At 36.8% G+C, this 27,836-nt stretch overlaps 1 protein-coding gene, 1 long non-coding RNA gene and 1 other non-coding gene across 3 annotated transcripts in view; 1 reads left to right on the top strand and 2 right to left on the bottom strand.

Moving 5' to 3' along the window:
- LOC116874993 overlaps positions 1-20,618 on the top strand; it is a 61,934-nt gene extending 41,316 nt beyond the window's left edge. Inside the window, exon 3 of the long non-coding RNA XR_004384111.1 lies at positions 20,566-20,618. This is a non-coding gene — a long non-coding RNA (uncharacterized LOC116874993). The remainder of the gene's footprint in view (positions 1-20,565) is intronic.
- Positions 1-22,144, bottom strand: part of IL23R (interleukin 23 receptor) — a 57,449-nt gene extending 35,305 nt beyond the window's left edge. The window contains exons 1-4 of the mRNA XM_032870059.1: positions 22,030-22,144; positions 20,374-20,476; positions 16,935-17,231; positions 11,839-11,962 (exon numbers count right to left, since the gene is read on the bottom strand). Coding sequence (XP_032725950.1) covers positions 11,839-11,962; positions 16,935-17,231; positions 20,374-20,443 — 491 coding nt within the window. The 5' untranslated portion in view covers positions 20,444-20,476; positions 22,030-22,144. The remainder of the gene's footprint in view (positions 1-11,838; positions 11,963-16,934; positions 17,232-20,373; positions 20,477-22,029) is intronic.
- Positions 1,868-1,974, bottom strand: LOC116875125. Its single transcript, XR_004384145.1, has one exon. It is a non-coding gene; the product is annotated as a U6 spliceosomal RNA (small nuclear RNA).
- Positions 22,145-27,836: the final 5,692 nt, after the last annotated feature.

Below are 27,836 nucleotides of genomic sequence, written 5' to 3'. Positions count from 1 at the left end.
CACTTCAAATTATATTTATCTAAGCTTTTATAATGGAATGAGTGAGGATCTCTAATCAGCCAGTTTAACTTAGTGAATTTTCAAATGTTATTTGTTAAGGCTAAAATTTTAAATTTTATTAGTTTCCATTGGCTTTTGTTAGCAAGTTTGAGCCTCTCTGTTATATCTGTTAAAAAATTTCTGGGGCACCTGCCTGGCTCAGTCAGTAGAACATGTGTCTTTTGATCTGGGGGTCCTGAGTTGGAGCCCCATATTGGGTGGAGAGATTACTTAATCAATCAGTCTTAAAAATTTCTACTCCACAATATTTTTAAGGGGTAGAGGCTGGAGGTAGTGGTGAGGAGAGTATTGGGAAATGTTTCTTCCCTTTTCTTCTGGTTTCAGTGAGGAGAAACTGTCCTCAAAACACCTCTGTTCTGTCTTGTCCCTCCCTCCCTCATCCTTCTTGAAATAGGCCTGATTCTACTAATGAAGAACTGGATTGCACACCTCACAGTCCCTTCCTCTCTTCCAATTTCCCTTGGGAGTCAGAAGACCACAGAAATGATCTTTTCTGGTCTTCTCTAATAAGCTATAAGATTTAGAGGAGTTGGTCCCCAAGTGGGGTTGTGCAGCTGTTTAATACTGGCTGTGATTGAGGGCAACGGCAGTAACTCTGTTTATTCTGGGAAGATCAGTATTAGAAGGTTTACTTTTGCCACATACCGAAGCCATGCTCTCCATTAACAAGCTTCATCAGTAATAAATATTATAAAGTATTTTAAATGTTTCATTATTTAAATATATTTTTTAAAATACTTAAACATAACTATTTTTATATTTCTGTTTTCACCTATTGGCTTTTTTATTTCTCTCAGTTGGTTTAGAATTCATGAGGAAAATCTGCAGAGATAAATATTGAGCCACCTCAGACTCTTAAACACCATTATCTGTACTCAGATCCATTCATAACATGAAAGTGGTTTTCACTAGACTTCACTAAGTTTGCATTTCTTGAACCCTTTGAACTACGAACTCTTTTGATTTCCTTTTCTTAAGTGTCTCAATCAGATTTTCTATATCCTGGTAATTACATCCAAGTTACCATTTCCACTTGTTCTTTAAGCTTTTTGTGCCTTCACTTTTCCCATGAAAATACTCTTCTAAATGGTGTCCTTTCCTCTGAATCCTCTTTGTAGCAGTCATCCCTCTTGAAAACTTACAAGTCTTACTTCCCTTGGCTACCCAGACCCTGCCTTCTGAGTGAAAGAGCCTACATCTTTTTCTCACACATGCTTAGTGACGTCTTTCCTTCTTCGGCCCTCCACTTGGGTTGCCCTCTCTACTCCTCTAAGCCCACCACAGTGAGGGTCAGTCTGTTGGTGCTTACTGTTCTTTCAGCTCACTCAACTTCCTGGTCCAGTGACAACAATGGACAAACATTCCACACATACAAATACTGAATATCTGCACTCTTACTGGGAGCTGCATTTGTATATCTGCCTGAGAACAGAACTATAGCATATTTATAACTGAATCGTATATTCTTCTTCTTGCCCATTTCTCCATTATTGTCAACAGCATGCTGCCTTTCTGATGTCCTTGGTTTGCCATTTTTAACAACTTTTCCTCCATCACTTAAGAGCCAACCATAGAAGGTGAAGTATTTCTTTAACTATTATTTTCTTATCTTTTGTTCCTGTTTTGATAGCTATGGCCAGGGTCTAAGCCTTAGTTCTATATTATCTGTTTGGTATATTACTTGTAGATTCCTATGTTAATTGTATTACATTGTGAAACCTAACAATATAGATCTACTAACTTGAAGGGAAACAACCTTGGAATCTGAACAAAGGTGAAAAGACAAATATCCTAAATTCTTGTATTTGACAAATAGAAATGCTTCACAAATTTGTATGTCATCTTCGATTAGGGGTCATGTTTGCTTTCTCTGCACTGTTCCAATTATAGTATTTGTGCTGCTGAGGCAAGCACGGCTCGGTTTCTTTATCTAATACCATCAACTTTGTCTGTCCTGGGGGACTGACTTGATAGGATTTATGTGGAAGGAAGAGTTTAAAAATCACAATCATTTCACCTCTACAGCTGCACGCTTCAAGTCCTATTAATGTATGCATCTATTCAGCAACTCCCCCAATTTCTCCAGCCCCACAGTATCCCAGCCAGGATTATAACTTGCCGGCCACTATGATCTGTTAGACTCTAGAGTGGCTTGTTTGCTGAGACACAGAACTCCAGGGAGGAAAAGAGAGACCAGCCTCACTCTACCAAGAGATAAATGCATTTATGAATCAAAATACTATAGAATTTATATATTTGTATTTTTAAACTTATAGCCACCACCAGAGCAGGAGAAGCTCAGCAGGCAACCAAGGAATCTCTCTAAGGCTGACAGGGATAACGTGGATAAGGGGGAGGAGTCTACATGGCATGGAGGTGGCAGTAACTACTCCAGTTCAGCTCAGGTTTTTAACCCTCAGTGTATGGTTTCCAGTGCTGCCTCTTTCCTTTCAGCAGCAGCGAGATCACTATGAGCACCAGGCTAGGACAACGACATGTCATAATGATGAAAACCTCAGTGCGTGGGTTTTAGAAAACAACAACAACAACAACAAAACAACCTAGGTTCAAATCCCAGCTCTTCCCCTTGATAAAATGTGGGACTTGGAGCCTGTTACCTAACCTCAGTGTACTTCAGTTTACTCATCTGACAACAGAATAACATCGTTGTGATCATGAGTAATAAGTGAGTGAGATAAGGAAGCATGGAGCAGGTGGTTTCACATGCAATAAAGGGCTTATTAAACACAATAATTATTTTGAATTAAAAGGTATTTATGATAAGACTTACGCATTCTACAGAATACAAATGAAACCTTTAAAGCTGTTATATTTCAACAAGCAAAATTTCTTTTGTATTACTTGTATATGAAATCAAATCCTTCCATTAAATTCAGGTGTTTGCATAGTTCCCTTATATTTATTTTGAAATAAGATGGAATGTAAATAAATTACAGAGTTTGTTTTGAGGTATGCTAACCTCGAAATAATTTCGAGGCTATGAATTTTATTCATGCTCAATAAAATTTCAAATGTGAAAATAAGAAAATGGCAAATATAGGTAAGTAGCAAGTAGGGCATCTCTGAGTATTTTCCAGTTAGAGAAAACCACATGCATGTCCTTGGTTTGTGGCTAATTCTTTTATCTTTTATATTGAGACCACAGTCAAAATGGAAATATATTCTTAAACCGACATTAACCATAGTTATTAGGTAATTTAATTCTGCTTTTAAAGTTTAACTTCATATTAGTGCCTAGATCACAAACACTGTTTTAGATGAAGAACTAGTAATAATGAATGAATGACTATAACTTTGGGGCTATTTTTACATGAAACTGTATATTGCAAAGTTTTCAAATTTCTTATTTCTATTTCTGGTTTCGGTGTGCTTATTAACACATAACGGATTATTTGTTGAAGGGAGTCAGCAGGATTTATATGTCTCTGAATTTTCCCATACACCTCGCCCTAGCTGTTTTTAATAGATTTTCAGTAAACACTGCCAATCTATGGTAATAATGGTGAATGGTGTTTTCTATTTATTTAGCCACTCATTCAACAAATATTTATTTAACATTCACTATGGTCTGAGCACTCCTTAAGACACTGGGAATACAACAATGGACAAAACAGATAAATGTCTCTCCCATTCTTTCTTTCTGAGCCTATAGCACTCTCACAAACATGGAGAACGTTCCTAAAACCCATCGGACTTTCTGCAAGAAGTATGGCAAGCACCAACCCCACAAAAGTGACACACTGCAAGAAAGGCAAAGATTCTCTTTAGGCCCGGGAAAGCAGCCTTATGAAAGGAAGCAGAGTGGTTATGGTGGGCAGACTAGGCCTATTTTCCGGAAAAAAGGCTAAAACTACAAAGAGGATTGTGCTGAGGCTTGAATGTGTTGAGCCCAACTGCAGATCTAAGAGAATGCTGGTTGTTAAGAGATGCAAGCATTTTGTATTGACAGGAGATAAGAGAAAGGGTCAAGTGATATAGTTCTAAACTTCATATTTTGTTTTATCATGAAGACAATAAAATCTTGAGGTTATGTTTACTTCATTTGTTTGCAGTTGGTCTTTTAAGAGGAAAATAAACTAGTGCCACCAATGAAGTTCCTCTTGTGGGGCAGTTTGTGCTTGAAAACAAACAAAATATAACAGGTAAAGTCCCAGCCTTCATGGAGCACGCATTCTGGTGGAAACAAATAAATACATGATATGCCATGTGGTGCTAACATTTAGAAGAAAAATAAAGCAAAAAGGGGGTAGGAAGTGCTTGAAGCAGGAGTGGGGATTTTTTTTCTTTTTCTTTCTTTCTTTTTCTTTTCTTTTTCTTTTTTTTTTTTTGGAAGGTGAAGATGAGGAAGGCCTGTCTAAGAAGGTGACTTTCCTCCTCTCTGGAGAAAGAGCATTCTAGAGATACTCAATGACTCAGAATCTTGCTTGTCCTGTTCAAGGAACAGCAATGACATCAGTGATGTTTGGTTTAGGCAAGACTGATAGAAAGGGATTAAACATGAGATCAGAGAGTCTGGAGGAGGGAAATTTCGAAGTTATTATAAGGTCACACAGAGCCATTGAAGGATTCTGGCTTTGATCTGTGAGTGAAATAGGAGGTTTTGAGCAGAGGAGTGACATGATCTGAGGTGCATGTGAAAAGAATTACTGCAGCTACTTGTATATAATAATAACTATAGGAGGGCAAAAGTGGAGGCTAGGGCACATTTAGGAAGTTCTTCTACTAACTCAGATGAGAGATGATATGGTTTGGCTCAGGGTTGCAAAGTAGGTAGTAAGAAGAGGTCAAATATAATAGGTTTTGCTGATTAATTTTGTTAAGGGCCTGGTGGGGAGGAATCTAGGAGGACTCCAGTGATTTTGACCTAAATAATATGAAGATGGAATTGCCATTTACTGAGAAGGGGAATGCAGTGTGAGTAAAGGAAACAGGGTATTTGGTACTGAACAGGTTGGCTTAGAGATGGCTTTTGGATGTCTAAGAGAGAGTGTTGAATAAGATGTTAGATATATGGTAGCTGTGGACAGAGGAGATGTCGTAACTTGAGGTAGATAAATTGTGAAGTTTTACACTTTGAATTTGCATTATGTCTTTTAGGTAATGAGTATAGATAGAAATAAAAGGAGATCCTAGGAATAAGCTATGGGGACCTATTACTTTACTAGAAATGAAGAGGCAATGGCCAAAGAGTCTAAGAAAAAGTGTCCAGGAAGTTTGGAGGAGAATCAAAAGGCAACAGTGTCCTCCACACCAAAAGAAGGAAGTGAAAATCTTAATTAAATGCTCCTGATAAGAAAGATAAGGACTGAGAGAAACCATTGGATTTGCTAATGGAGAAGTTGTCAGTGACACTGATAAGACCTGTCTCAGTCTACCACAAAAATTTGACTAAACTAGGTTAAAGATGAGAGAGGAAGTAGAGACAGAAAATATAGACAACTCCTTGAGTTTTGCCACAAAGAGGAGCAGAGAGGGTAGTGGGGAGAGGAAGGACCAAGAAATTTTGCATTTTTCAAGAGGGCAGATGCTGCAGCTTGTTTGAAAGCTGGTGGGAATGAGCCAGTAAAGATAGAAAAGGTGACCATGCAGAAAAAAAGAGAGGAAAATTGTTGGAGCAGTGTCCTCCAAGAGACAGGAGGCGTAAGATCTAGCACATGAAGTGGAGAGTTGGCCTCAGGGCAACTGTAGTACATCCACAGTAGTAGAAAGGAAGACCAAGTATTTGGGTCAGATGTTAATGCATCAGTAGATGGAGGAGGCTTATGGTATTTCTCATTGCTCCTATTTTCTCAGTGAAATTAGAAAGCAGGTCATTAATATAGAATGAGGAGGGAGAAAAGATACTGAAGACCAGAAATGAGAGGAAAAAGTAATGAAATAATTATTGACTTAGTGGGTGAATGACTTGGCCAGTGATAAGTAGCAGGATAGTGGGTGGCTATCTGGGCCCATTGAGATTAATGGTCATTAATATAAAGTCCCACCAGTCAGTAAGTTTGTGTTTGTCCTCAGTCAGAATTAGCTTTTCTAGTATGGGTGCAGAATCAGTGAGGAAATGGATTTAAAAACATGAACTGCTTATTAGGTCCTTGAAGAATTACTGAAATATAAGATCACAGTCTTCAGAATATTTAGAATCATGCCAAGGAACTCTTTCTGGTTATTAGGAATATGCATATGGAGGAGAAGTAGAAATGGCCAAAACAAGCAGAACTTATGAACTGACAGAATAGGCAATTGACCTAGAGGGTCTAAAACGATATTTCATCAAAAAATAATTGCCCTACCGATCTCTCACAGTGCCTGAAAATTTCATCGTTGGTGTTATTCTAATAAGTTGATGACCTTGTCATGCACAGAGATGGTGCCTATCTATTAAAAAAAAAATCTCTAGAATTTAACATGGTAATGAGAAGTCACAAAATGCTAAATAAATATTTGCTAAATTAGCTTGAATGGAATAGAATGAAGGGCCATCATGCATTCATTTTAATTCAAAAAGTATTTATTGAGTAGAAGACACTGCAATAGACGTTGCAAGAATTTCCAAGATAAAGAACATATTTACATGAAGCTGTTGAGGGTAAGAGACAATAGTAGGTAGCTGTTTATTAGCAGAGTTTCTTCTTCTTTGGTTTCTCCTATCACCACTTATTGATATATAGCCAAAGACAGAGGGGTATAGGAGGGTGTGCGAATTGCTGTGCAGTTCTGCTGGTGGGGTTACCACAAAGATACTAGGGAGAAAGAAAGCTTTTGTAGCAACACAGATATAATTCCTTTCTTTCACAACTTAACCCAACACCAGTAGGGAAGCCCTGATGGACCCACAGGTTGCAGTGGAGGGAATACCACCTTTCTGCCACTAGTGGAACAAGGTGGGTGGACTGAGGTAAAATACCTCTTCTGTATATGTGATTTTACTGGAAAACAGAACCACATGGGTTGGAAGTGAAACCTTGCAAATGCTGATCTCTATACCTATCTGCCAAAGTGGAAAACACCCTGAGAACCAAGGATCTAGAATAACCTTTTTAAACTATCTCAACCACAAACTTTTTTCTGGGGAAAAAAACCTTTTTAATGGTTATAAAAATTAACTTTATTTTCTCTAATTTTTTTCAACTCATCGGTGTGTTTTTAATTAACTATAAGATGAACAGATATTTATTCCCTTTTCCAATTTGTCTTAGAGGAGCTCTTTCTTTGAATTTGCTACAGAAAAATGTTCGTTTTTATGCTAATCCTTCACATCTTTTACGTCCTTTTTAAAATATGATAAAATTACATTAATCTGGACTTAATTCAGAATCTGGGTTAAGTTTGTCTGAGTTTGACTATAATTTACTGTTATATTTCAGAAATACTGTGAAAAAAGTTTTTCTAATATGTAAGACTTTGTATTATTATTTAACTAGACTGTGAAGGGAGAATGCGGGAAATGTCTATTTCTACTTATCGGAATAATCACTCAATAAATATTAATTGAGCAGTTACAATGCAGCAGGCCCCAGATGAGGCTCAAGTGATAACAAAAGTGAACAAAAATTCTTGCCCATACTGAGTTTACATTTCTAGTCTGAGTGAATGTGTGGAGTTTTCCTTTGACATAAGCACAACAGCTAAAAAAATTAGTCTTGTATTTTTAATTATTTTTTCCAGGAAAGTCTTACTTTTAGAGCGCATTAAACATCTCTTTCTAGATATTCATCTGCTTACAATAACTATTACTTGGAAATAATGTAAGTAAAATTATTGTTTATAATATCTTATAAATGATCATTTTTAATGGCCTTATGTTAATCTCCTCACCCAGATCAGTTTTGTTGTAAGAACAAATCAAACAAGCCTAGGATGTCAGCCTTGAGTGTTGCCATAATACTCTGCCTTTTTGTTGTTGTTTTTAAGCATTTCCTATTCGCAATTCATTTTTTATAATTTGTGTTCTTATAAACTTTGGAACCCAGTATGGTATTATCCTCATTTCATAGGAAGCTACGGCTTGGCAAAGCTAAATAACTTTTCCAAGATCACACAGCTAGAAATTATGGCAGATACTGTTAGATGATAGTACTAGATTCTAACAACAATACTCTTCTCCTAAGTACCCATCCAGATAGAGTAGACATGTAACCCAATGGGATGCCATGGAAATCTGTGGGTGGGGGGGGATGTTATTTTTCCTTCACCACTTTTCCTGCCTGGAAGTTGGATGAGAAGCCTAGAGGTGCAGCTTCTAAGGATTAAGGTCAACACAGTAAAGCTTGTAGAAAAGAAAGGTGGAAAAAGCCTTTGGAATATCATGCCAGCTTTGTAATTCCTACCACTATGGCTTGATATAAGTAAAACCCGATCTGTTTAAGTCATTGCATTTGGGTTTTCTGCTATTTGCATCATAAAAGACAACTAACTGATAAATCTCAGAACTGGAAATTAGAAGTAAAACTTGAAACTCTCTGTTCTTTCCAATGGATAGTTCTGAAAGCATGCTCTTTTAATAAATGTATTCTTAACACTTTAAAGGTGACCTTTGGGTACTGAGAACAATCTCAATACTCATAACTGCTACAGGTATTTCTCACTTTATAAGCTAGATGTATTTCTCAAAAAACCCATGTGTAAATAACTTAAACATATGAAACTGAATGCAATTAATGGATTTTAAGAGAAACTATAATAAATAGTCAAAATATTTGGAGAATTTTTTTAATGACACAAAATAGGGAATTAGGTAGTGGTTGGCAAATTTTTGTTCAACAAATATATTTTCTCAAATTGTGGTATGCCTGTTCCAAATTTATAATGCAATTTCATTGTCTGGAACCTGAGTTGGCAAGTAAGTGGGACCTGAAAGAATTAACTCATATCCACTAGGTTGGCAATAACCAATAAGATAAAAATAAGAGTTGGCAAGAATGTGGAGAAGTTGGAATCTTCATATACTTCTGGTGGGAATGTAGTTGTTTTAAAAGACAGTATGGCAGTTCCTCAAAACATTAAACAGAATTAACATATGACCCAGCAATTCTATTCCTAAGCACATGCCCAAGAGAAGTGAAAACCTGTGTCTACCGAAAATCTTATACACGAATATCTCAGAAGCATTACTTAGAATAGCCAAAAAGTGGACACAACCCAAATGTCCATCAGCTAGTGAATGGATAAAGTAAATGTGATATATTCATACATTATTTGGCCATAGAAAGGAATGAAGTACTTATACCTGCTAGACCACGGATGAACCTTGAAATCCTTGTGCTGAGTGAAAGACCCACTCAAAAAAGACCACACATTGTATGAAGTGTCCAGAGTAGGCAAATACCCAGTGGATGCCTCAGGATGGAAAAGTTGAGGGAAATTGAGTGATTACTAATGGATAGTGTTTACTTTTGGCATAAGAAAATGTTCTAAAATTGTGGTGATGGCTGCATAACTCTGTGACTAATCATTGAATGCTATGCTTAAAATAAGGTGAATCATATGGTATGTGAATTATACTCTATGAAGCTGTTATATTAAAAAAGAAAGAAAGAAACTAATCAGTGAAGATCAGTGGACCCATGAGGTAGTAAAAATTCAAGGAGATAGCAAAAATCATCAAGGTGCCATGCTTTCTCTCTAAATCAGGCACTATCTAGTTTTTCTGTGAGCTTCCATTGTGGGGGCTGCTTCCATACTGCCTTCATTTTCAAATTTCTAAAGTTGACTTTATAAGGAGACTCTTGAGTTTTCTTGTCCTTGTGTCCTCTTTGCATGTCAAAAGGACTACTTTACCCTAGAGGCAAAGGGTAAAGGTTAAGTCTCAGATGTGTGTTAGAACCCAGCTCTCTTGCCATCTTGGCCAAGTGACTTTGGAGTGGTTATATGAGCACTGTAAAGTGGGGACAGTAATGATAGTTACTTTACAAGGTGGAGTTGAGGATTGAAGATGTAGTGCACCTGACAACACAACCTATGCCTAATATCCATGTTTCCGTCATTTCTTTGATACCCAGCCTTGCCTCTGTGTAATCCCTTCTTAGAATGAAAGGTGTGAGCATCTTGCCTGTGGCATGTAACTGGTGACTGCAGGCTTTGCCTAGTTTTTACACAGAATTTCTCGAACAAAAAGGTTTTACCTTTTATGTTTCACTTAATTAAAATTATTCTGAGTATGTCACAGGTGGAGAGCAATATTGGAAGATTTTTCTCTTCTACTGTGATGAGACCTGGTTATCATCTTTCAAACATGCCCTGTGGTCTGGTTCCCACACCATATCAGCAGAAAATAACTGAATTGGGAAGAAGGCAGTCAAGCCAGCCCAAGTTCAAATCCCGCCTCTCCCTCTCTAGCTATGTGGCCCTGGATGTATTGTCTAACCCCACCGAGCCTCAGTCACTTTGTCTACAAAAATCAGAAAAATAATCATATGTACCTCACAAGGTTGTGTAAGGGATTAAATGAAGTAGCACATATAAAGCTTGTGGCTGAATGCTTGGCAAATAGTAAGGGTTCCATAAATGCTTTTTAAAAAATAAGTAGTTTGGGAAATTTTTTGAGAGTTAAAAACAGAAAAAAGTATCTCTCAAATATACCATTGAAAGCATTCTTTAAAAAAAAAAAAAAAAAACTAAACAAAATGAGAAACATGGATGAGTGACCAACTTAATCTTTTTTTTTTTTCAATTAATGGTTTTATTTCCAACTTTAACACTAACAGAGGATTCCAAAACAGACTAATATACATGAATATAGTTTAAATGTAACAAAGAAAGAATTCAGCTATGTACATTGGAGGGAAGGGGATTTTTTCTTATCAACCTTTTCCTATTTGGCCATTTCTGTACGAACATACATGTTTCCTAATTTAATGTACATAGTAGTACAACTTTTATGGTCAACTATTTGTTTAAGCATAAAACTTAAGAGATTTTGGCTGCTTGGTCATCTTAGCTCTTGAGGTCTGGTTATTGTAAAAATGTAACAAAATAGTATTTCCTCAAAGTCCTCTGGACTCCAAGTAGAAAATGATCACTTTTACTCAGTTATTACTTTCAGTTTTAAAACTGAAAGTCTTGTGTCCTGGGAACTTCCTTAGTCTCAGAAAAACCAGAAAAGATGGTCAACCTATACAGACATCTCTCTGCTCAGCAGGGACCCTGCTTCCCCCCTCTCTCTGCCTGCCTCTCTACCTACTTGTGATCTCTCTCTCTCTCTGTCAAATAAATAAATAATAATCTTTTTTTTTAAGTTAAAAAAAAGATTTGGAGATCATTATTAATAACTAATGGCTTCCATGAAATAATGCTAATGGTGGACCTAGCCCTGTGCTACATGCTTTAAAAGCTAAATTCCACTGAAATGATTAGAAAAAAACCTGTGCATTAGGTTCTATTGTTATGCCCATTTTAAAGGTAAAAGAAAGACAATTTGGAGAGGTTGACCAAGTTGCCTAAACCCTAGAAAGAGGATAGAGCTGAGAGGAAAGCAAAGGTCCTTTTAAAACTATTCTGTGCTATATTGCCATTAAGTCCCTGCCCCCAGTTACATACCAATGAATTAAAGGATAGAAAGTTTATAGAACATATTGTCCCAGAGAGTGAAAATATGAATGGCCCAAAAAGGGTGTGGGTAGCTTTACTGATGATAATTAGGAAATTGGGGGTTATCAGTGTACATTTACTGTTTAAGGCTCATTTTTTTGGATCCCTGCTGGAGGCAGAACACTGGCTGGACTGGAGCAGAATTGCTCATGTTAAATTATTGCAGGAACCTACCTCTTCACATACACCACATACTTTGTATCTATGTAGGTGGGCTTCCCAGAATTCCAGGTACAAGTCATGTTGCCTGAATATTCATAAATGACACAGGTTACCTTGTCAGGAACATCTGGTGGATCTGCAACAAAATATATCACTTAGAAGCCACCCAAGAAACATGAAAGTTCTTTATCAAGTAGCTAGTTGATAAACTTCCCATTTTATTTAGGAAACCAGCCCAATCAGCACTCAGTACCTCCCTCATTCCATCCCTACCATCTCATCTAACAATCTACTTTGCCATCAAGCATTGCTATTCTTTGTAATACTTTACTATATTCTCTACTCCTCTGGGAGTACTAATATGATCAAGTTTCTCTCATCAAAAAAAAAAAAAAAATCACTCCTTAAATTCTCTTTCCTCATCTACTACTGTATCTCCTACTCTTTTTTTTTTTTTTTTAAGATTTTGTTTATTTCTTTGAGAGAGAGAGAGATCACAAGTAGGCAGAGAGGCAGGCAGAGAGAGAGGGGTGGAAGCAGGCTCCCTGCTGAGCAGAGAGCTAGACTCAGGGCTCGATCCTAGGACCCTGAGATCAATGACCTGAGCTGAAGGCAGAGGCTTAACCCACTGAGCCACCCAGGTGCCCCTGTATCTCCTATTCTTAGTAGCTAGGCTAAGGGTCCTATATTATACTGGTCATTTATTTCATCTCCCATTTGCTCTTTATATGTATATAAGTAAATACACTCCTAAAATACATCTTGAAACAAAGTTATAGACAATAATTTAAGTATCTAGTCTCTGGAAAGCACTAGAAATACATTTAATGAAAGAAATTCTGGCCATATGATAAAGTGAAAAATGCAGGTTTCAAAATAGTGTAATATAGTGATCTCATTGGAGAGAGAGACAGACAGAGAGAGAAGGGATTGGGAAGGAGGAGAGAGGGAGAAAGGGGGAGAGAGAGAGAGAAACTAAAACTTAAAAGACATATTTCAAATTATCAAAGAGGGATTGTTAGTAGTGAGATTATGGGAATATAGAGATGATGGGTATTTCCTTTCTGTTGGTCTAAATTTTTAAAAGCTTTCTATATTGTATGCAGTTTGATTTTACAATTAAAAAGCAATTTCAAGCAGTAAGAACATACTAAACTACTTTAAAACATTCTGGTGAGTTGTAGCATTGAGTTACAATGGAGAGAAACTGGACTCCAAATTAGTGAAAAGAAATATTTAAGTTTTATTTGGGTCTTAAAGGAGGTAGATACGGAAACATAAATTTAAGTCATTTTGAATATTGATAGAGTTGTGGTCCCTCACTGATTGCAGTGATTTGTGCTAAAGTTATTTTGCCCCCTCTAGTTTTAGACACAGTATCATTGATTTGGCCATCGTAAAAGACAATGGTCAATCTTTTGGGCTATGTTATTCCACAGTATTCTCTATAAAATGAATGCTCAGGGTTATAAATGCCTCATGGTTAATTAACTTTATAAAAGATCAAATAGAGTATATACACACATGCAAATAAGTGCAATATTTGTTAATGTGAAGCATATGAAGATGGGAGTATGATTATAGTTATGAGAGTAAGACCTTATTGTTGTTAATCTCATTGTCAGTTTACCCAACATCAAGGAGGAAAAACCTGCTCGATGGTCAGGTATCAGAGAATACTCTAAAATACACAAGGATGAGGCTTATGTGTTTGCTTTATCCTACCAGTCCCATCCCTCCCCTATTACTGGAGCACTTAGTAATCACAGGCCAGATTTATTAATTCAGAGTCTAGCCAAGGATCATTTTCTACTGAGAGTTTCTTGAAGGTGGAATCCCTCTTCTTTTAATTTCTATCATTTAAAACATTTTTGGTGCATGGCAACCACTAAGTAAAGATTATCTCGTAATCTGATTAGCTTTATTAATAAAGTGATAATGAGAAGAATTTAAAATGAACAGAGGCCCAATGTTTCTGGCAAAGATCACTGAAATTCCTTTCTCAAGGAGAGCACAGGCTGGCCTAATTGTGCCAGGAATGATACGAGGTAGCAGTGTTAAAGACAAATATTAAGGGACCTTTTTGGATTAAAAGGTTGTTTTTCCCACAATAAGTAGAGATCAAAGATGGTCAAAATTTAAGTCAAAGATATTTAAATTTTTAAATAAATGATTAAATGGAAACAGACTGTTCCATGTATGGTTTACTTTAATTTGGTATTTGTAAATGAATAAAGACATATTATAATATTTTATCCCATGATTGGTATGAAACTAATAAAACAAACTTCCCATAATATGTGTGCATTTAATCACAGATGAGATTCTAGGAGCTGTTTAAAATGATGACTAAAACTGGAGATTGTGATATAATACCTTATATTTCACAAATTACATTTTAAAGTACAGAAACTTCTAAATATATTTGGATTTCTTTTCAAGGAAAACACTGACTCATTTATTTTCTCTCTCTTTTATGATCTGTTTCCAGTCTAAAAAATACACATAATCATTTTATTCAAAACAGTGATGATAAGTTAACATAGCAAAGCTCACAGGACAAATATCCTGTGATCAAAGTAACTCAGTGAAAGCAATGTGATTTCTAGAGTACCACAAAAACCTTCAAAAAACTTTTTTTGACCTACTTAACTAGGAAGTTTTGTTTGCTAAGAATGCAGAGCCCAAGAACTTAGGGGTTCTTGGATCCAAGAGTTAGAGTAAATTCTTACCTGGCAGTTACAGTTGAACACTCATAACCAGAACCCTATGTAAGAAGTCACAAAGTACATAAATGGAAAGAGTGATGTTCTTTCTAAGCAGCTAGCCCCAGTGAATTGAAATTCTTCTGTGATGTTGTCCCAGAGGGGAGCAAAGGCCATTGCCTGATCCTGAACATGGCCTGGTGGTTGCATTTGAGGGCAATACTAGAAGACCCGTTGGGAGTAATTCGTTACTCAAATTTCGTCACTCAAATTGCAACCCAAGGAAGGAGGCCATACTTCTTTTGGCTCTTTTCTTCCTCTGCTTAAATTAAAAGCTAACCTTTCCTCATATTTGGAGGAAATCCTCATATTTCCTTATTTGCCCTCCAAAGAAATTGCATCTTCTCTCAACACCCTACCTCCACCTGCAAAGGATAAATAGTAAAATATTTAAGCATTAAGTGATGTTTATGTGTCATGAGGATGTGGACAAGCTAAGGAGTCCTCATACATCAGATAAGATGTCTTCCTGTGCCTTCAATTCCCATAATTTAGGGCAAGTTTAGTATGCTGTTATCAATTTAAGGCATGAGTTGGCCAACTTTATTCTTTGACCCCAAAACTTACTGTGGTCCTTCCTCAGTTCACTTCTACCACCTCCCGTAGCTCTTTTTTATTTTGAAAATCATGCAAGATCAGGTTCCCAGAATTAAGGACAACAATGACCTTATTTAGAACAAGGAAGCCTCTTCCTTCTCAGGTGTCCACTCTAGGGGCAAGTGGTGACCACCAGGTGGTCTTGTTCTTGCTAGTTAAGATCTGGAGATGCGGAAGAATAAGAACTCATATTTGATTGTCAAAAATATGGAGCATGACAAAGACACCAAAGCCGTCTCTCTTTCTTCACTGGAGTTGAGTCCAGATGCTCTAGGGAATGAATCTCTGGGTTAAAACAGTGCTGAATTTATTGATCTATTTCTCATAATACTATAACCAAGAATTAAGTATGTAGTTATACAAGTGAGCTCATATTACTATGATAACTTACACATCTTCAAGATACTATAAATACAAATTGAATTAACAAATATTTTTAAGATGAATGTGATTTTTTCTTTTTTAAAAAATATTTTATTTATTTATTTGAGAAAGAAAGAAAAAGCCTGCATGCATGTGCACACTAGAGCAGGGGGAGGGGGCAGAAGGAGAGGGAGAAGCAGGCTCCCAGCTGAGCAGGGAGTCTGACAAAGACGCTGGATTCCAGCACCCTGAGATCGTGACCTGAGCCGAAGGCAGCTGCTTAAACCATTGAGCCATCCAGGCACCCCTAATCTTTTTCTTAATAATTATAGTAACAAAAAATGATTCACTTTTGTGGCAGTGGGACTAAGAGCCAGAAATTAAATCAGAATCTCCTCATGTTTTATCAAAAGCATGCAATTTTAAGTGCATTTAACACACTGTTCCTGTACTTTAAAGTGTATAATACACTTTCAAATCGTTTATTAAAATGTGATGCTTAGTACAGCTGGAGTAACTGGCCTCATTTTACAGACATAGAATCAAGGCTTGGACAGATTAACTGGCCCAAGGTCGTGCAGCTGGTAAGAAGTATAGCAGGAACACAAAGCTAGTTTTGCAACTGTTTTTTCACCCTGAATTTTAGCCTCAAAATTTCTTGACAGGATCTGCTTCAAGGCAGATGATAGTAGTTTGGAAAGCAAATAAAAAAAGCATAACTGTAGAAGAGATGAAAAGAACAACACTTAAAATCTGAGGACACTGCCCCTCATGTATGGACAGGCTAGTGTCAACTTTTATTGAATGCATCAGAAGTATTTAAAAAATATTGATACTGAAAGTTTATATGTCTGTCTTCTTTTAAAGAGTCAAAAGATTTAGGAATACGGAGTCATCATAAATGATGGAGCTGGGTGGTGGCTGTCCCCAGTAGACTATCTGTGTGTTTTCCTCTCTGCACAGATCCCACCAGCTCCTTGACTCAAATTTTACCAGACTGGCCCCTGGAAGCATCTGGGCTTGCAATTCCTATATTAAACTAATATAAGAAGTAAATTCTATCATTTTGTCTTTATTTTTAGATAAGATTTTATTTTTTAATCATTTTTTAAGATTTTATTTATTTATTTACTTGACAGAGAGAGAGGGAGAGCAAGAGCGCACAAGCAGGCAGACTGACAGGCAGAAGAAGAGGGAGAAGCAGGCCCCCTTGCTTAGTAGGGACCTTGACAAGGGGCTCATTCCCAGTACTCTGGGATCATGACCTGAGCCAAAGGAAGATGCCCATCCAACCCACTGAGCCATCCAGGAGCCCTAACAAGATTTTAGACTAGTTTGCTAGATGAGCTTTCATTTGAATTTTGAATGCACCCCAACACTTACATCCAGAAAAAATGTCTTTTCCACATATCAGTGTCTCTTGAAAATATCCAGGACATTTAGCAGTGCAGTACATAGAGGCGTGTGGTTCCAAAAAGTTGTTATACCGAAGCTGAGCTGTCGTTTTGTTAATTCTTGTGATCTGAAATCTTTCTTTGATGCCATTTTTATAAAAATAAAGTTTCCTTGGTTGGCAGTTCTTAATTGCTGCTTGACAGTATATAGAGATATTCATACCCATCTTAAAAACTGTGGCTGGTTCTACCCAGATGTGGCCAGAGCAGTTTATATTTGTAATTCCTGGAAACAAATGGATAAAATTTTTAAAATTCCATGTAAAACATTAGAACAAGAGATTCAAAAGAATATGCCATTGCATTTAAATTTTATTCTTTTCTATTAACTAAATGATCTTCATTGGAAAAAAATTTTCGGACTAACTGTATCTTTTAATTGGTTAGTTTATTTGTTTATTTTTTTTTTTAAAGATTTTATTTATTTATTTGACACAGAGAGAGAGAGATCACAAATAGGCAGAGCAGCAGGCAGAGGGAGAAGCAGACTCTCTGCTGAGCAGAGAGCCTGATGTGGGGCTTGATTCCAGGACCCTGAGATCATGACCTGAGCCAAAGGCAGTCTTAACCCGCTAAGCCATACAGGTGCCCCTGGTTAGTTTATTATAATGTGTTTTTACTGTGCTCCAGTTGATGCTCAGCAACATGATACAAATCTTTAAGGGTCAGCCTTTAAGCTACTCTGTCTCAAGAACAAATATAATTGGCTTTTCTATTTTAAAGTAGAGTGGGGCATTATGAGGCTATGCCATTTTCAAAGGTAAGATTAGAAATAATACTTGGCACTGCAGAATCCAAACCCCATTCTCTATCTACTCAATCAATTATTCATTGCTCTGTAGATAATGGCTACTTTTATCAGAAAATTATGAGTTTAGGGGTGCCTGGGTGGGTCAGTTGGTTAAACATCTGCCTTTAGCTCAGGTCGTGATCTCAGCATCCTGGGATCGAATACCCCATTGGGCTCCCTGCTCAGTGGGAGCCTGCTTCTCCCTCTCCCTCTGCTGCCCCCCCTGCTAGTGCTCTCTCCCTCTCTCAAATAAATAAAATCTTTAAAAAAAGAAGATTATGAGTTTAATGAATAAAATTATACTCTTACTAATGACAAAAATCTATTGTTTGATAACCACTTAAAATTCATCATTAATTTAATAATATGGGAAAATATTCAGAATATATTTTGTTAAAAAGGAAATTGCAGAACAACATATTTAATATAGGCTCAATATCAGAAACAAATGAGTGAAGAGAAATACACTAAGATATTAACAATGATGATCTAACAATGTGTTAGACTAATTTTTCATTTTTAATTTCATTTTTCTGTGTTTTAAAAATTGCATAGTGAATGTATTACTTTTATAGCCCAAAATAATAATTTAAAGTCATTTTCATAAGCTCAAATGACAGTGCAATGCAGTATCAGTTAAATAAAATTCACATCAAGGAAAATATATTTTTGTCTTTTTCTGGACATACTTGCATTAAAATATCTTAAAATAATGGTAAAGGTAAATATTTGATTTTAAAAGGTCCTTATCTTTAGATTTCAATGCCTAAAGAATTAACTTGTATAATACAAATGTAATTCAATATTTCCATTTCCATATACATTTATGTATAAACTATAAATATTTAAATGTTGAAGTACTGATAAAAATAATTTCATCATTATTAAGAGGTCATTTCAAAGACATGAAAAGGAAGTTTTAAGAAAGCATCCGATAAGGTCAGCAATTCAAGGTTAGACAAACTGAATCCCCAGGACTTTAAAAAAAATGTCAATACCAACATGAATTATTATGAGTAGTGTTTGAAAAAAATAGAAAATATAAAAAATGTCAGAAGACTTCAGATTTGGACAAATGTCCTGGTTTTCAAAAATAGAATAAAGAAGAACCCCAGAAACTTTGGACCACAGAGCTTTAGTATATTCAGGAATAAATTAGTAAGTCAATGATTTCTCAGTACCTAAAAAAAATCAGTAGCCAGTGGGAATCAACACAAATTGTGTAAGAATAAATTATACAAATATGTTAATTTCTTCTTTTAATAGGGTTAGTCAATTGATCAGAGGAATGTTAAACTTCTCTTAAATTTTTGTTTAATTTTGGCAGAGCTATTGAAAAGGGGGAACTTGGAAAAAATGTAGTCTGGATGATTTTAAAACTATTCATAGTTTGAACAATAATATATAAAATAATTTCTTTTATCTTTTTTAAAGATTTTATTTATTTGAGAGAGAGAGAGCACGAGCAAGGTGAAGGGCAGAGGGAGAACCTGACTTCCTGCTGATCGGGGAGCTCAGTGTTCCCAGGACTCCTGGATCATGACATGAGTTGAAGGTGGATGCTTTACCAGCTGAGCCACCCAGGTGTCCCTATAAAATAATTTCTAAGGGACAGCCTGAGGGTCTCTAACGCCATATTGGAGGGGATTGACTCATTTTTCTACACTCTACATTAATTACTTGAATGTATAAACACAAGTCCTACTTATTGTTTGCATATTTCAAGAAGCTGGAAAAAGCTAGCTGGGGACTTATTTCTTCTAAATCTTCTTAGTTACCTGTGGTCTGACTCTGGGAGTGTCTGATACCTGCTGGAGGAATACTAATTCTGATGATAGGGCTACCTCTACATCCCTAATATAATCGTGTTCCAACTTACAGAAGAGAGTTTCCTTTTGTTGTTATTCTGAGTAACTTGCACAATTTGCAAAACTTTCTTCAAGGTCTAGAAACCTACCTTGGTGTTGCTGTCTCCCAATAAATGAATTTCTGCCACCTGCCCAGGATACAAAGCCCTCAATAGAAACTCTCAAATGCCAACAGTTATCCTGCCTAAATTTCTGATGATCCCCCCTCCTGGATTCCTCAAAGCTGCTTATGTCTGTATCTGTAATAGAGCTAGATGTTTGTGTGGGTTATAAAATGGGAATGATAATAGCACAATACTATTGCACAAAGTTGTGAGGAATAAAAGGCTTAGCACAGTGCTTGTTACATAGTAACTGTCAACAATGGTTTGTGGAGTTGAATTAAATCCAAATGTTTGATGGATTATCATGCGACAGTTATAACAGTTCAAAGATAGAACAAGCCAACTCAGAATATTTAGGTTTTTCATGGAAATATTCATATATGAGTTAGAGGTTTGATCCTTAGGGATGTTTGAGAAAGAAATCCTGCCATTAGGAGGGAGGTTGGACTGTTTTATTTCATTTACACATAACATTTTTATGTGCATATAGTTTTCACAATCTAACAATTTCTGATTCTTCAGAGATATTACCATAATGCTTTGAAAATCATAAATACTCAACATTTTTTGGATAAAAAATAACAATAAGTACTAAAAATACTATACCTCCATGACACCAATTGAAGAATATGTAAAGAGCTGTTACCACATCCCATTGAATTGTGACCTGATTCATTCCTAAAAGCAGGAAAAAGCTCTTTGTTCCCCTCTAGGAAAGAAAAAATATGAAAAATGTTTAAATTATAATATTTTAATAAAATAACAATAATAAAAGGCATTACCTTTTTTTCCCAGCAGTTAGTATTGCCTTTGATGAGACCATTTCAATAAGAAGAAAAGAAGAAAGGAGGAAAGGAAGAAAAGAGGAAGGTGAGAATGGAAGGGAGGAGGAAACAAGGCAAAGAAAAGTCACTGGTATGTGAGGAGATATAATACAGATGGAAGAATAAAGCAAAAGCATGGCTTTTATCCTTCAAAAGTCACTGCGAATTACCTTAGTAGATTTTTGACCCTTGATAGAACACACTTTTTTCTAATCTTATCTCTCTCATCAGAAACCTCTGCTCTAACTCCAGATGATAAATTCTCCTGACCAGATTTCTGTGCCTAAGAAGCTCCAGAAATATCAGTCTCTGATGAGTTAAACTTGGGAAAAGAAAAAAATTGCAGAACTTCAAGAAAAAGTGTGCCTGGGTGGCTCAGTCATGAAGCGTCTACCTTCGGCTCAGGTCATGATGTCAGGGTCCTGGGATGGAGCCCTGCTTTGGGCTCTCTGCTCAACGGGAAGCCTGCTTCTCCATCTCCCATTCCCCCGGCTTGTGTTCCCTCTTTCACAGTCTCTCTCTCTGTGTTGATTAAATAAATAAAATCTTTAAGAAAAAGAAAAAAAAAAAAACTTCCAGAAAGAAATCATAATTTTGATTACAGAAGATGAAGTAAGACAAAGGCATAGGTGCTCTCACCAGTTACATTTATTAAAAAAAAGCCTTTTCTTCTGTAGATAGTTGAAAAGAAACTCATTATATAAATTCCAAACAATATTGCCATCAGTTCACAATTAGAGTTACATTATTTAGTTGGTTACCTACATTATTGAATAATTCAGTTACTCAAAAACCAACATTATTTAATTATTTTTATCTGTTTAATAAAACCTGAGCCTTTCATATAAAACAGCAAAACAAAATCATGACTTGTCATATAGCATAAGTATCTGATAACATTTTTTTTTCTTAAAGATTTTATTTATTTGAGAGAGAGAGCATGAGCGGGGTCAGGAACAAAGGGAGAGGGAGAAGCAGACTCTATGCAGCGCATGGAGCCTGACATGAGGCTCGATCCCAGGACCCTGAGACCATGAACTGAGCCAAAATCAAGAGTCGGATGTTCAACCAACTAAGCTATCAGGCACCCCATCCATATCTGATAACATTTTTACAAACTGGGGTACCCATGACCCCCATGAATATAAGAATCCCTTTCATAATTTGTTAGCAATGTTAGGTCTTCTCTTTATAAATAATAGGCAAAGCAAGGCCTAACATGTTCCTCGTTAGAAGTTAACTACTCACCCAATAGAATATTTGCAGTAATTACTTTTTAAAATGATGTGATATCAGACAGTATTTTAGATTCACCTTTCATCAGTAACCACCATATGAAATACCACAAGAACTTAAAAGAAAAAAACAACCTGGCCCATGTGTTTCCAAACAAAAATGTAGCTGTTTTTAGGTATTTGGGTGATCATTGTCTCTTTACCTTTTAACTTGCTGGAAGCATGTAATTCCACTTCAGGGCCAGGTTGCTATCTTGTAGCCTGCGTCATGTCCTCCTTCTCCACTGCCTGCTTGTCAATAATTACTTCAGATTATCAGCAATGAGGCAAATGGAAATGTCAGCAAAGCCCTGACCTACATTTCAGATTCTTGAAAAGGAACTCAAAAACTGTCCAATTCGAAATGACTGGCTCACATGTCACTATTTGGGAAAACCCAGATTACTGAACGTGAACTGCTTTGTTAGTACTTTTTTTCTCAGTTTAATTTAAAAAGATCTGTCTCATCCAAGAAGTAGAACACATATGTAGAGTCTATCTATCAAAATATAACACCAAAATATACAAAAATATAATGCTTAGTTTTAATGTGCAATTAGCGTTGATATTTATTATGAACCAGTTTCTTAAGACAGTTTAAATGCTACTGTTGACCATTTATTTATTTACTGAGCCTTTTTGAGTGTCTAATATGTGTCAGGTATTGTTCTGGGCATTAAAGATATAATGTTGATTAATTACCAGACAGCTCTTTTGTTGTATTATTTAAAGTGATTTAATTACAGATCAGTTGAACTATCACCCATGCTTTAACAGGATTCTACAAGCAAATAAAAAATTACCAGATATTTGGTGCATTTGTAGTCGGTGTCACCAGGGGCTTTTCCCAGCATAATCTTTCCTCCCACATCCTTTATTACTTCAACATGAATATCTTTCCACTTCGTGTATTTCTTTTTATTGTAAATGACAGTTAAGTTACTTGTTTCAATGAAATTCTTTTTTTTAACATTTTTTAATTGTTATGTTAGTCACCGTATAGTACATCATTTTTTTTTTCCCTTTGAAGATTTTATCCATTTATTTGACAGAGATCACAAGTAGGCAGAGAGGCAGGCAGAGAGAGAGAGAGAGAGGAGGAAGCAGGCTCCCCAAAAGGCAGAGAGCCCGATGTGGGGCTCGATCCCAGGACCCTGAGATCATGACCTGAGCTGAAAGCAGAGGCTTTTTTTTTTTTTTAGTATGCTTTTCTTTTTTTTTTTTTTTAATTTTTTTTTTTTAATAAATTTTATTTTTTATAAACATATATTTTTTTTCCCCAGGGGTACAGGTCTGTGAATCGCCAGGTTTACACACTTCACCGCACTCATCATAGCACATACCCTCCCCAATGTCCATAATAACCCCACCCACCCCAACCCCCTCCCCCTAGCAACCCTCAGTTTGTTTTGTGAGATTAAGAGTCACTTGTGGTTTATCTCCCTCCCAATCCCATCTTGCTTCATTTACTCTTCTCCTACCCCCCTAAACCCCCCATGTAAGCAGAGGCTTTTAACCCACTGAGCCACCCAGGTGCCCCACATCATTAGTTTTTGATGTAGTGTTCCATGATTCATTATTTACATATAACACCCAGTGCTCATCACAACATGTGCCCTCCTTAATACCTGTCACTAAGGCACTCCATCCCCCCACTCTCCTCTCTTCTGTAATTCTCAGATTATTTCCTGGAGTCCATAGTCTCTCATGGCTCATCTCCCTCTCTGATTTCACTCCCTTCAGTTTTCCCTTCCTTCCCCTAATGTGCTCTGTGCTATTCCTTACGTTCCACATATGAGTGAAACCATATGATAATTGTTTTTCTCTGCTTGACTTATTTCACTTAGCATAATCCCCTCCAGTTCCATCAATGAAATTCTTAAAGCCAGAAACTCCATCCTGCCTTTTAAATGTTTTTATCTTTGGTATTCAGCACGTTAGAATACTCTGGGGAAACATTTGAAACATTTCTATGCTCAGATTTATTCTAAACAATGAAAATTAGAAATTGTGTGGGTGAAGGCTGGGCATTGATTCTTTTAATTCCAAGTGATTTCAATAAAGAGTCCGAGTTGAGAACTACCTGAATTTAAGAATAAGAGTGTCTTTGAAGACCGCACAGAGGAAAGGACTGTCGCCTGGGTTTTAATGATTAGTGACAATTTTCCAAGCTGTGAAAGAGAGGGTATGGGAAATATTTCACATATAAGAACAGAATGTGCATGTAATAGAGATGTTTTGGGACTGGCTAATTGCTTCTTCAAGTTGAAGGGAATAGGATATGAGCTGGAAAACTAAGGTCAGTGGCAGAATGTAATTAATAGGAGCCTTGTATTCCTGCTAAATGGTTTAATCTTTGTCTTAAAGTCAGTCAGAGATAGCCAAGGTTGGTAAGCAGAGAAATAACATAATTAGATTCAATTTTTAAAAGATAATTCTAATTATTGTGTGGAGAATTGAAAAGATTGAAGAGCCCAGTTAGGAGGCTATTGAAAAGCAAAAGTTAGTGAGGGTCCAAAGCAAAGCAGAGGTAGCCAGAACTTAAGGGGGAAATATGGAACTGAGAGCTATGTGGAGGACGACTGGACAGTCCATTGTGACCAGTAAGGGAACAGAAACCCCTGGAGTTACGCAGTGAACAACACTTGTGTGTAGCCGGGTAAGAATTCAGGAGCATGAAGAGTGACTCTGGTGGTGATTTTTACTGACCTAGTAGATAACATTAACCGAGCACACAACAGGAAGAGATGTGGGGAAGTGATGAGTTTGGTCTGGTCATGTTGATTTGGAGGAGCCAGACAGAACTGTCTGGTGGGACATTATAGATACAGGTAAACTTGGGAGAGAAGTTTGAGCTGGAGATCTAAATTTGGAAGATTTCAGCATGTCAATAGTAGTAAAACTAAGATTAGAATAAGAAAACAGAGAGCACATCCAGAATGATAAGGGAAGGAAGTAGGGGGCCAAACACAGAAAATCTTACCAAAGGACAAGAAGAGATACAAGGAGTTTGTGGCCCTCATCAAATGGTCAGAAATTAAATATGATTAGAACTAAAAGAAAGTATTGGATTTGACAGTAGTCTTCCCTTAGAACAGTTTCAGAAAAGAAATGGAGGTAGAAAGGGGATTGAAGTGAGTTAGAATAAAAACCAGAGAGGACATTGGCTAACCTTTCAGGAATTTGGAGAGTGAAGATGAGACTGATGAAGAGCTCAGTGCAAATGAGGATTTATTTTTTTAGTGGGGGCCACTTGTTGTTTCTCTTCTTTGGTGAGCAGTCTGTTCACATCTTCTATCCATTTCATTGGTTGGTTGTTTTTCTTATTGTTGAGTTTTGAGAGTTCTTTACATGGTTTTGGAAACCAGTTCTTTATCATATATATTTTACAAATATTTTGTCCTAGTGTGTGGCTTGTTTTTTCATTTTTTAACCAATGTCTTTTGAGATCAGAAATTTTTAATTTTGATCAAGTTTAATTCATTAATTACTTTATTGTTTCATTTGTTTTGTGCTGCTTGCATTCTCATCATTGGATTAATTCATAATCTTGTCTTATGTGTGTTTCTGTTTAAAGACACCTTACTTAATCTATATTGTTGATTAACATTGAACTCAGGGTCAACATTTTTATTCATGCCTGAACAAAACTCATCTAACACATGGAGTTTCTTTGTAAAGTACATTGCTGCTTTCTTGTATTTATGAACTCTAGCCAGTACTTCAGGACTATGCTTGGGGGCCGTTTTAGTGAAATCACCAAAAAAAAGTACAAAATGGGGGAAATGTGGTACTAAGATGTGGTACTAAATGTGGTACTCCCAAAGGACATTTGTTTATAGTACAAGAGCTGAAACAAGTTTTTTTAGCTGGGAACTTGCACATTGCGTGACTCAAAATTTTCACCACTCTGCACATGTCTTCAAATTACAGACAAATGCCGCAAGTATTGATTTGGGGGTTACAACTAAATTTTAGCTGGTTAAAGAATTCACAAATTTGGAATCAGAGAATGATGAGGATCAACTATATCAAATCTCATATATAAGTGGTTTGACTTCATTTGCTAATCAGAAAGCACGAAGACCCACTGTCTTGGCTTTTTCTCCACAGACAAGGTTGCCATCTGGGTGTACCAGGACAGTCTAATTTAAACATGTCCCAGGGTAATTACAAAAAGCACTCCATTTTATGTTCAAAACTTTTCTAATGTAGGGGCACCTGGATGGCTCAGTCATTAAGCGTCTGCCTTAGGCTCAGGTCATGATCCCAGAGTACTAGGATCAAGCCCCACAACCCCTCCCCCACTCCCCCTGTTTGTGTTCCCTCTCTCTCTGTGTCTCTCTCTGTCAAATAAATGAAATCTTTAAAAAAATTTTTTTTCTAGTGTAGGAGATATATTGCCACTCTTTTAAAGGCTTAAAAGTTTCTGAAAAGTCATACTATTTCAAGTTTTCTCTGGTATTTGGTAAAAGTTTGGAATAGTTGTCGGCTGAGGGGAATGAAAAGGATGATTTAGTATAAAATGCATGATCCAGAAAACATCATATTAAATTAGTAAGCATATTTTGAGTTAGCACGTCATCAAGGCAAATATATCATAATGGGGCATTTCAGATTTTTCCCCAAATTTTAAAAAATCCTCTTTAGGGCATTTAAGGCTAAGAACAGAAGAAAACAGCTAGAACTGTAGTACTTATGTAATCGTACTTTTCTATAAATTGACCTTACTATTGTGGATTGAAAATATCTCCAGTTTTCCTGTCCAGAGACAACAAACATTGTCATAAACTAACTGGCTACTAGAAGGAACTCCTTGAAGTAGATTAGTTAGGATTTCCCAGTTTAAGAAGTATAGCTGGACCAAGAACTAATGTTAAACTGGTTGCCTAGCAACACTGGTCTATCCACTAGGGAGCAGGCCTAGAGGGCTTTTCCTTGCCTCAAAACACTGATGCCAAATGTTGATGAGAATGAGCAGAACAGGGAGTGGACTGTTGACACCTGAAAAGGGAACCTAGAGACTTGACCTGAAGAGAGATGGAAAACCTGCCACCTCTATATGGGGAAGTGATACAGCAGCCCTCGTGGTTTTAATAGGCCTGGCTTAGGGCTATTAAATAATCTGGTTAGAGAAGGGGAGTAGGAAACTAGTCCTGAGTTCGTGCTTGTATAGAGGGTACACCATTTTTACTTAGATTACTGCATTTCTTTGTGGTAGCTTTAGCAGAGGTGAGTGACTGAATATTGTCGTGAGTAAAGCTCCTCAGACACTCCATGGGACGTACCACTAAACTGGCAAATCCCATTAGGTAGACTTGATTTAGGAGGCTTAAGATTTTGTAGAGTGATCTAGCAATTCTGTATGAAATAAAGAAATCAGGACGCCTGGGTGTCTCAGCCGTTAAGTGTCTACTTTTGGCTCAGGTCATGATCCCAGGGTTCTGGGATTGACCCCGCATCAGGCTCCCTGCTCAGTGGGAAGCCTGCTTCTGTGTCTCCCATTCACCCTGCTTGTATTCTCTCTCTTGCTATCTCTCTCTGTCAAATAAATAAATAAAATCTTTTCTTAAAAAAATAAAACTAAAAAAATCAATATCACTGAAGGGTGGGAGAAACTGATAGGTGGTTGGATGAATTGGTTTTTGAAGCAGAGAAGATAGCAGTAGCTACCCATAAGGGCCAGAGGAAGTCCCCTGATACATGGGTATGCTCAGGGAAGATGCTTTATACATATCTGCCCAGTTCTTGGTAGGTAGGGTGCAGGGTACAGCCTAGTCTGTCTCTATACCTGGGTGGAAAATAGATGTCCCTGTTTAAGAGGGCATAGGGTACTATAATGGGTTAAGTGTGACTGCATCTGCATGGGTGGGTCTCCAGAGAGTGAGGATAAAAACAGAAAAGCCCACTGTGACTGTGGATGGACTTGGACAGTGAGTCACATGTCATAGCCTGGTTAAGACCTGTACAT

Source organism: Lontra canadensis, unplaced genomic scaffold (assembly GCF_010015895.1).
Source record: "Lontra canadensis isolate GAN:19392208 unplaced genomic scaffold, GSC_riverotter_1.0 scaffold40, whole genome shotgun sequence".
Classification (NCBI taxonomy): Eukaryota; Metazoa; Chordata; class Mammalia; order Carnivora; family Mustelidae; genus Lontra; species Lontra canadensis.
This window is presented reverse-complemented; position numbering and strand designations above follow the sequence as displayed.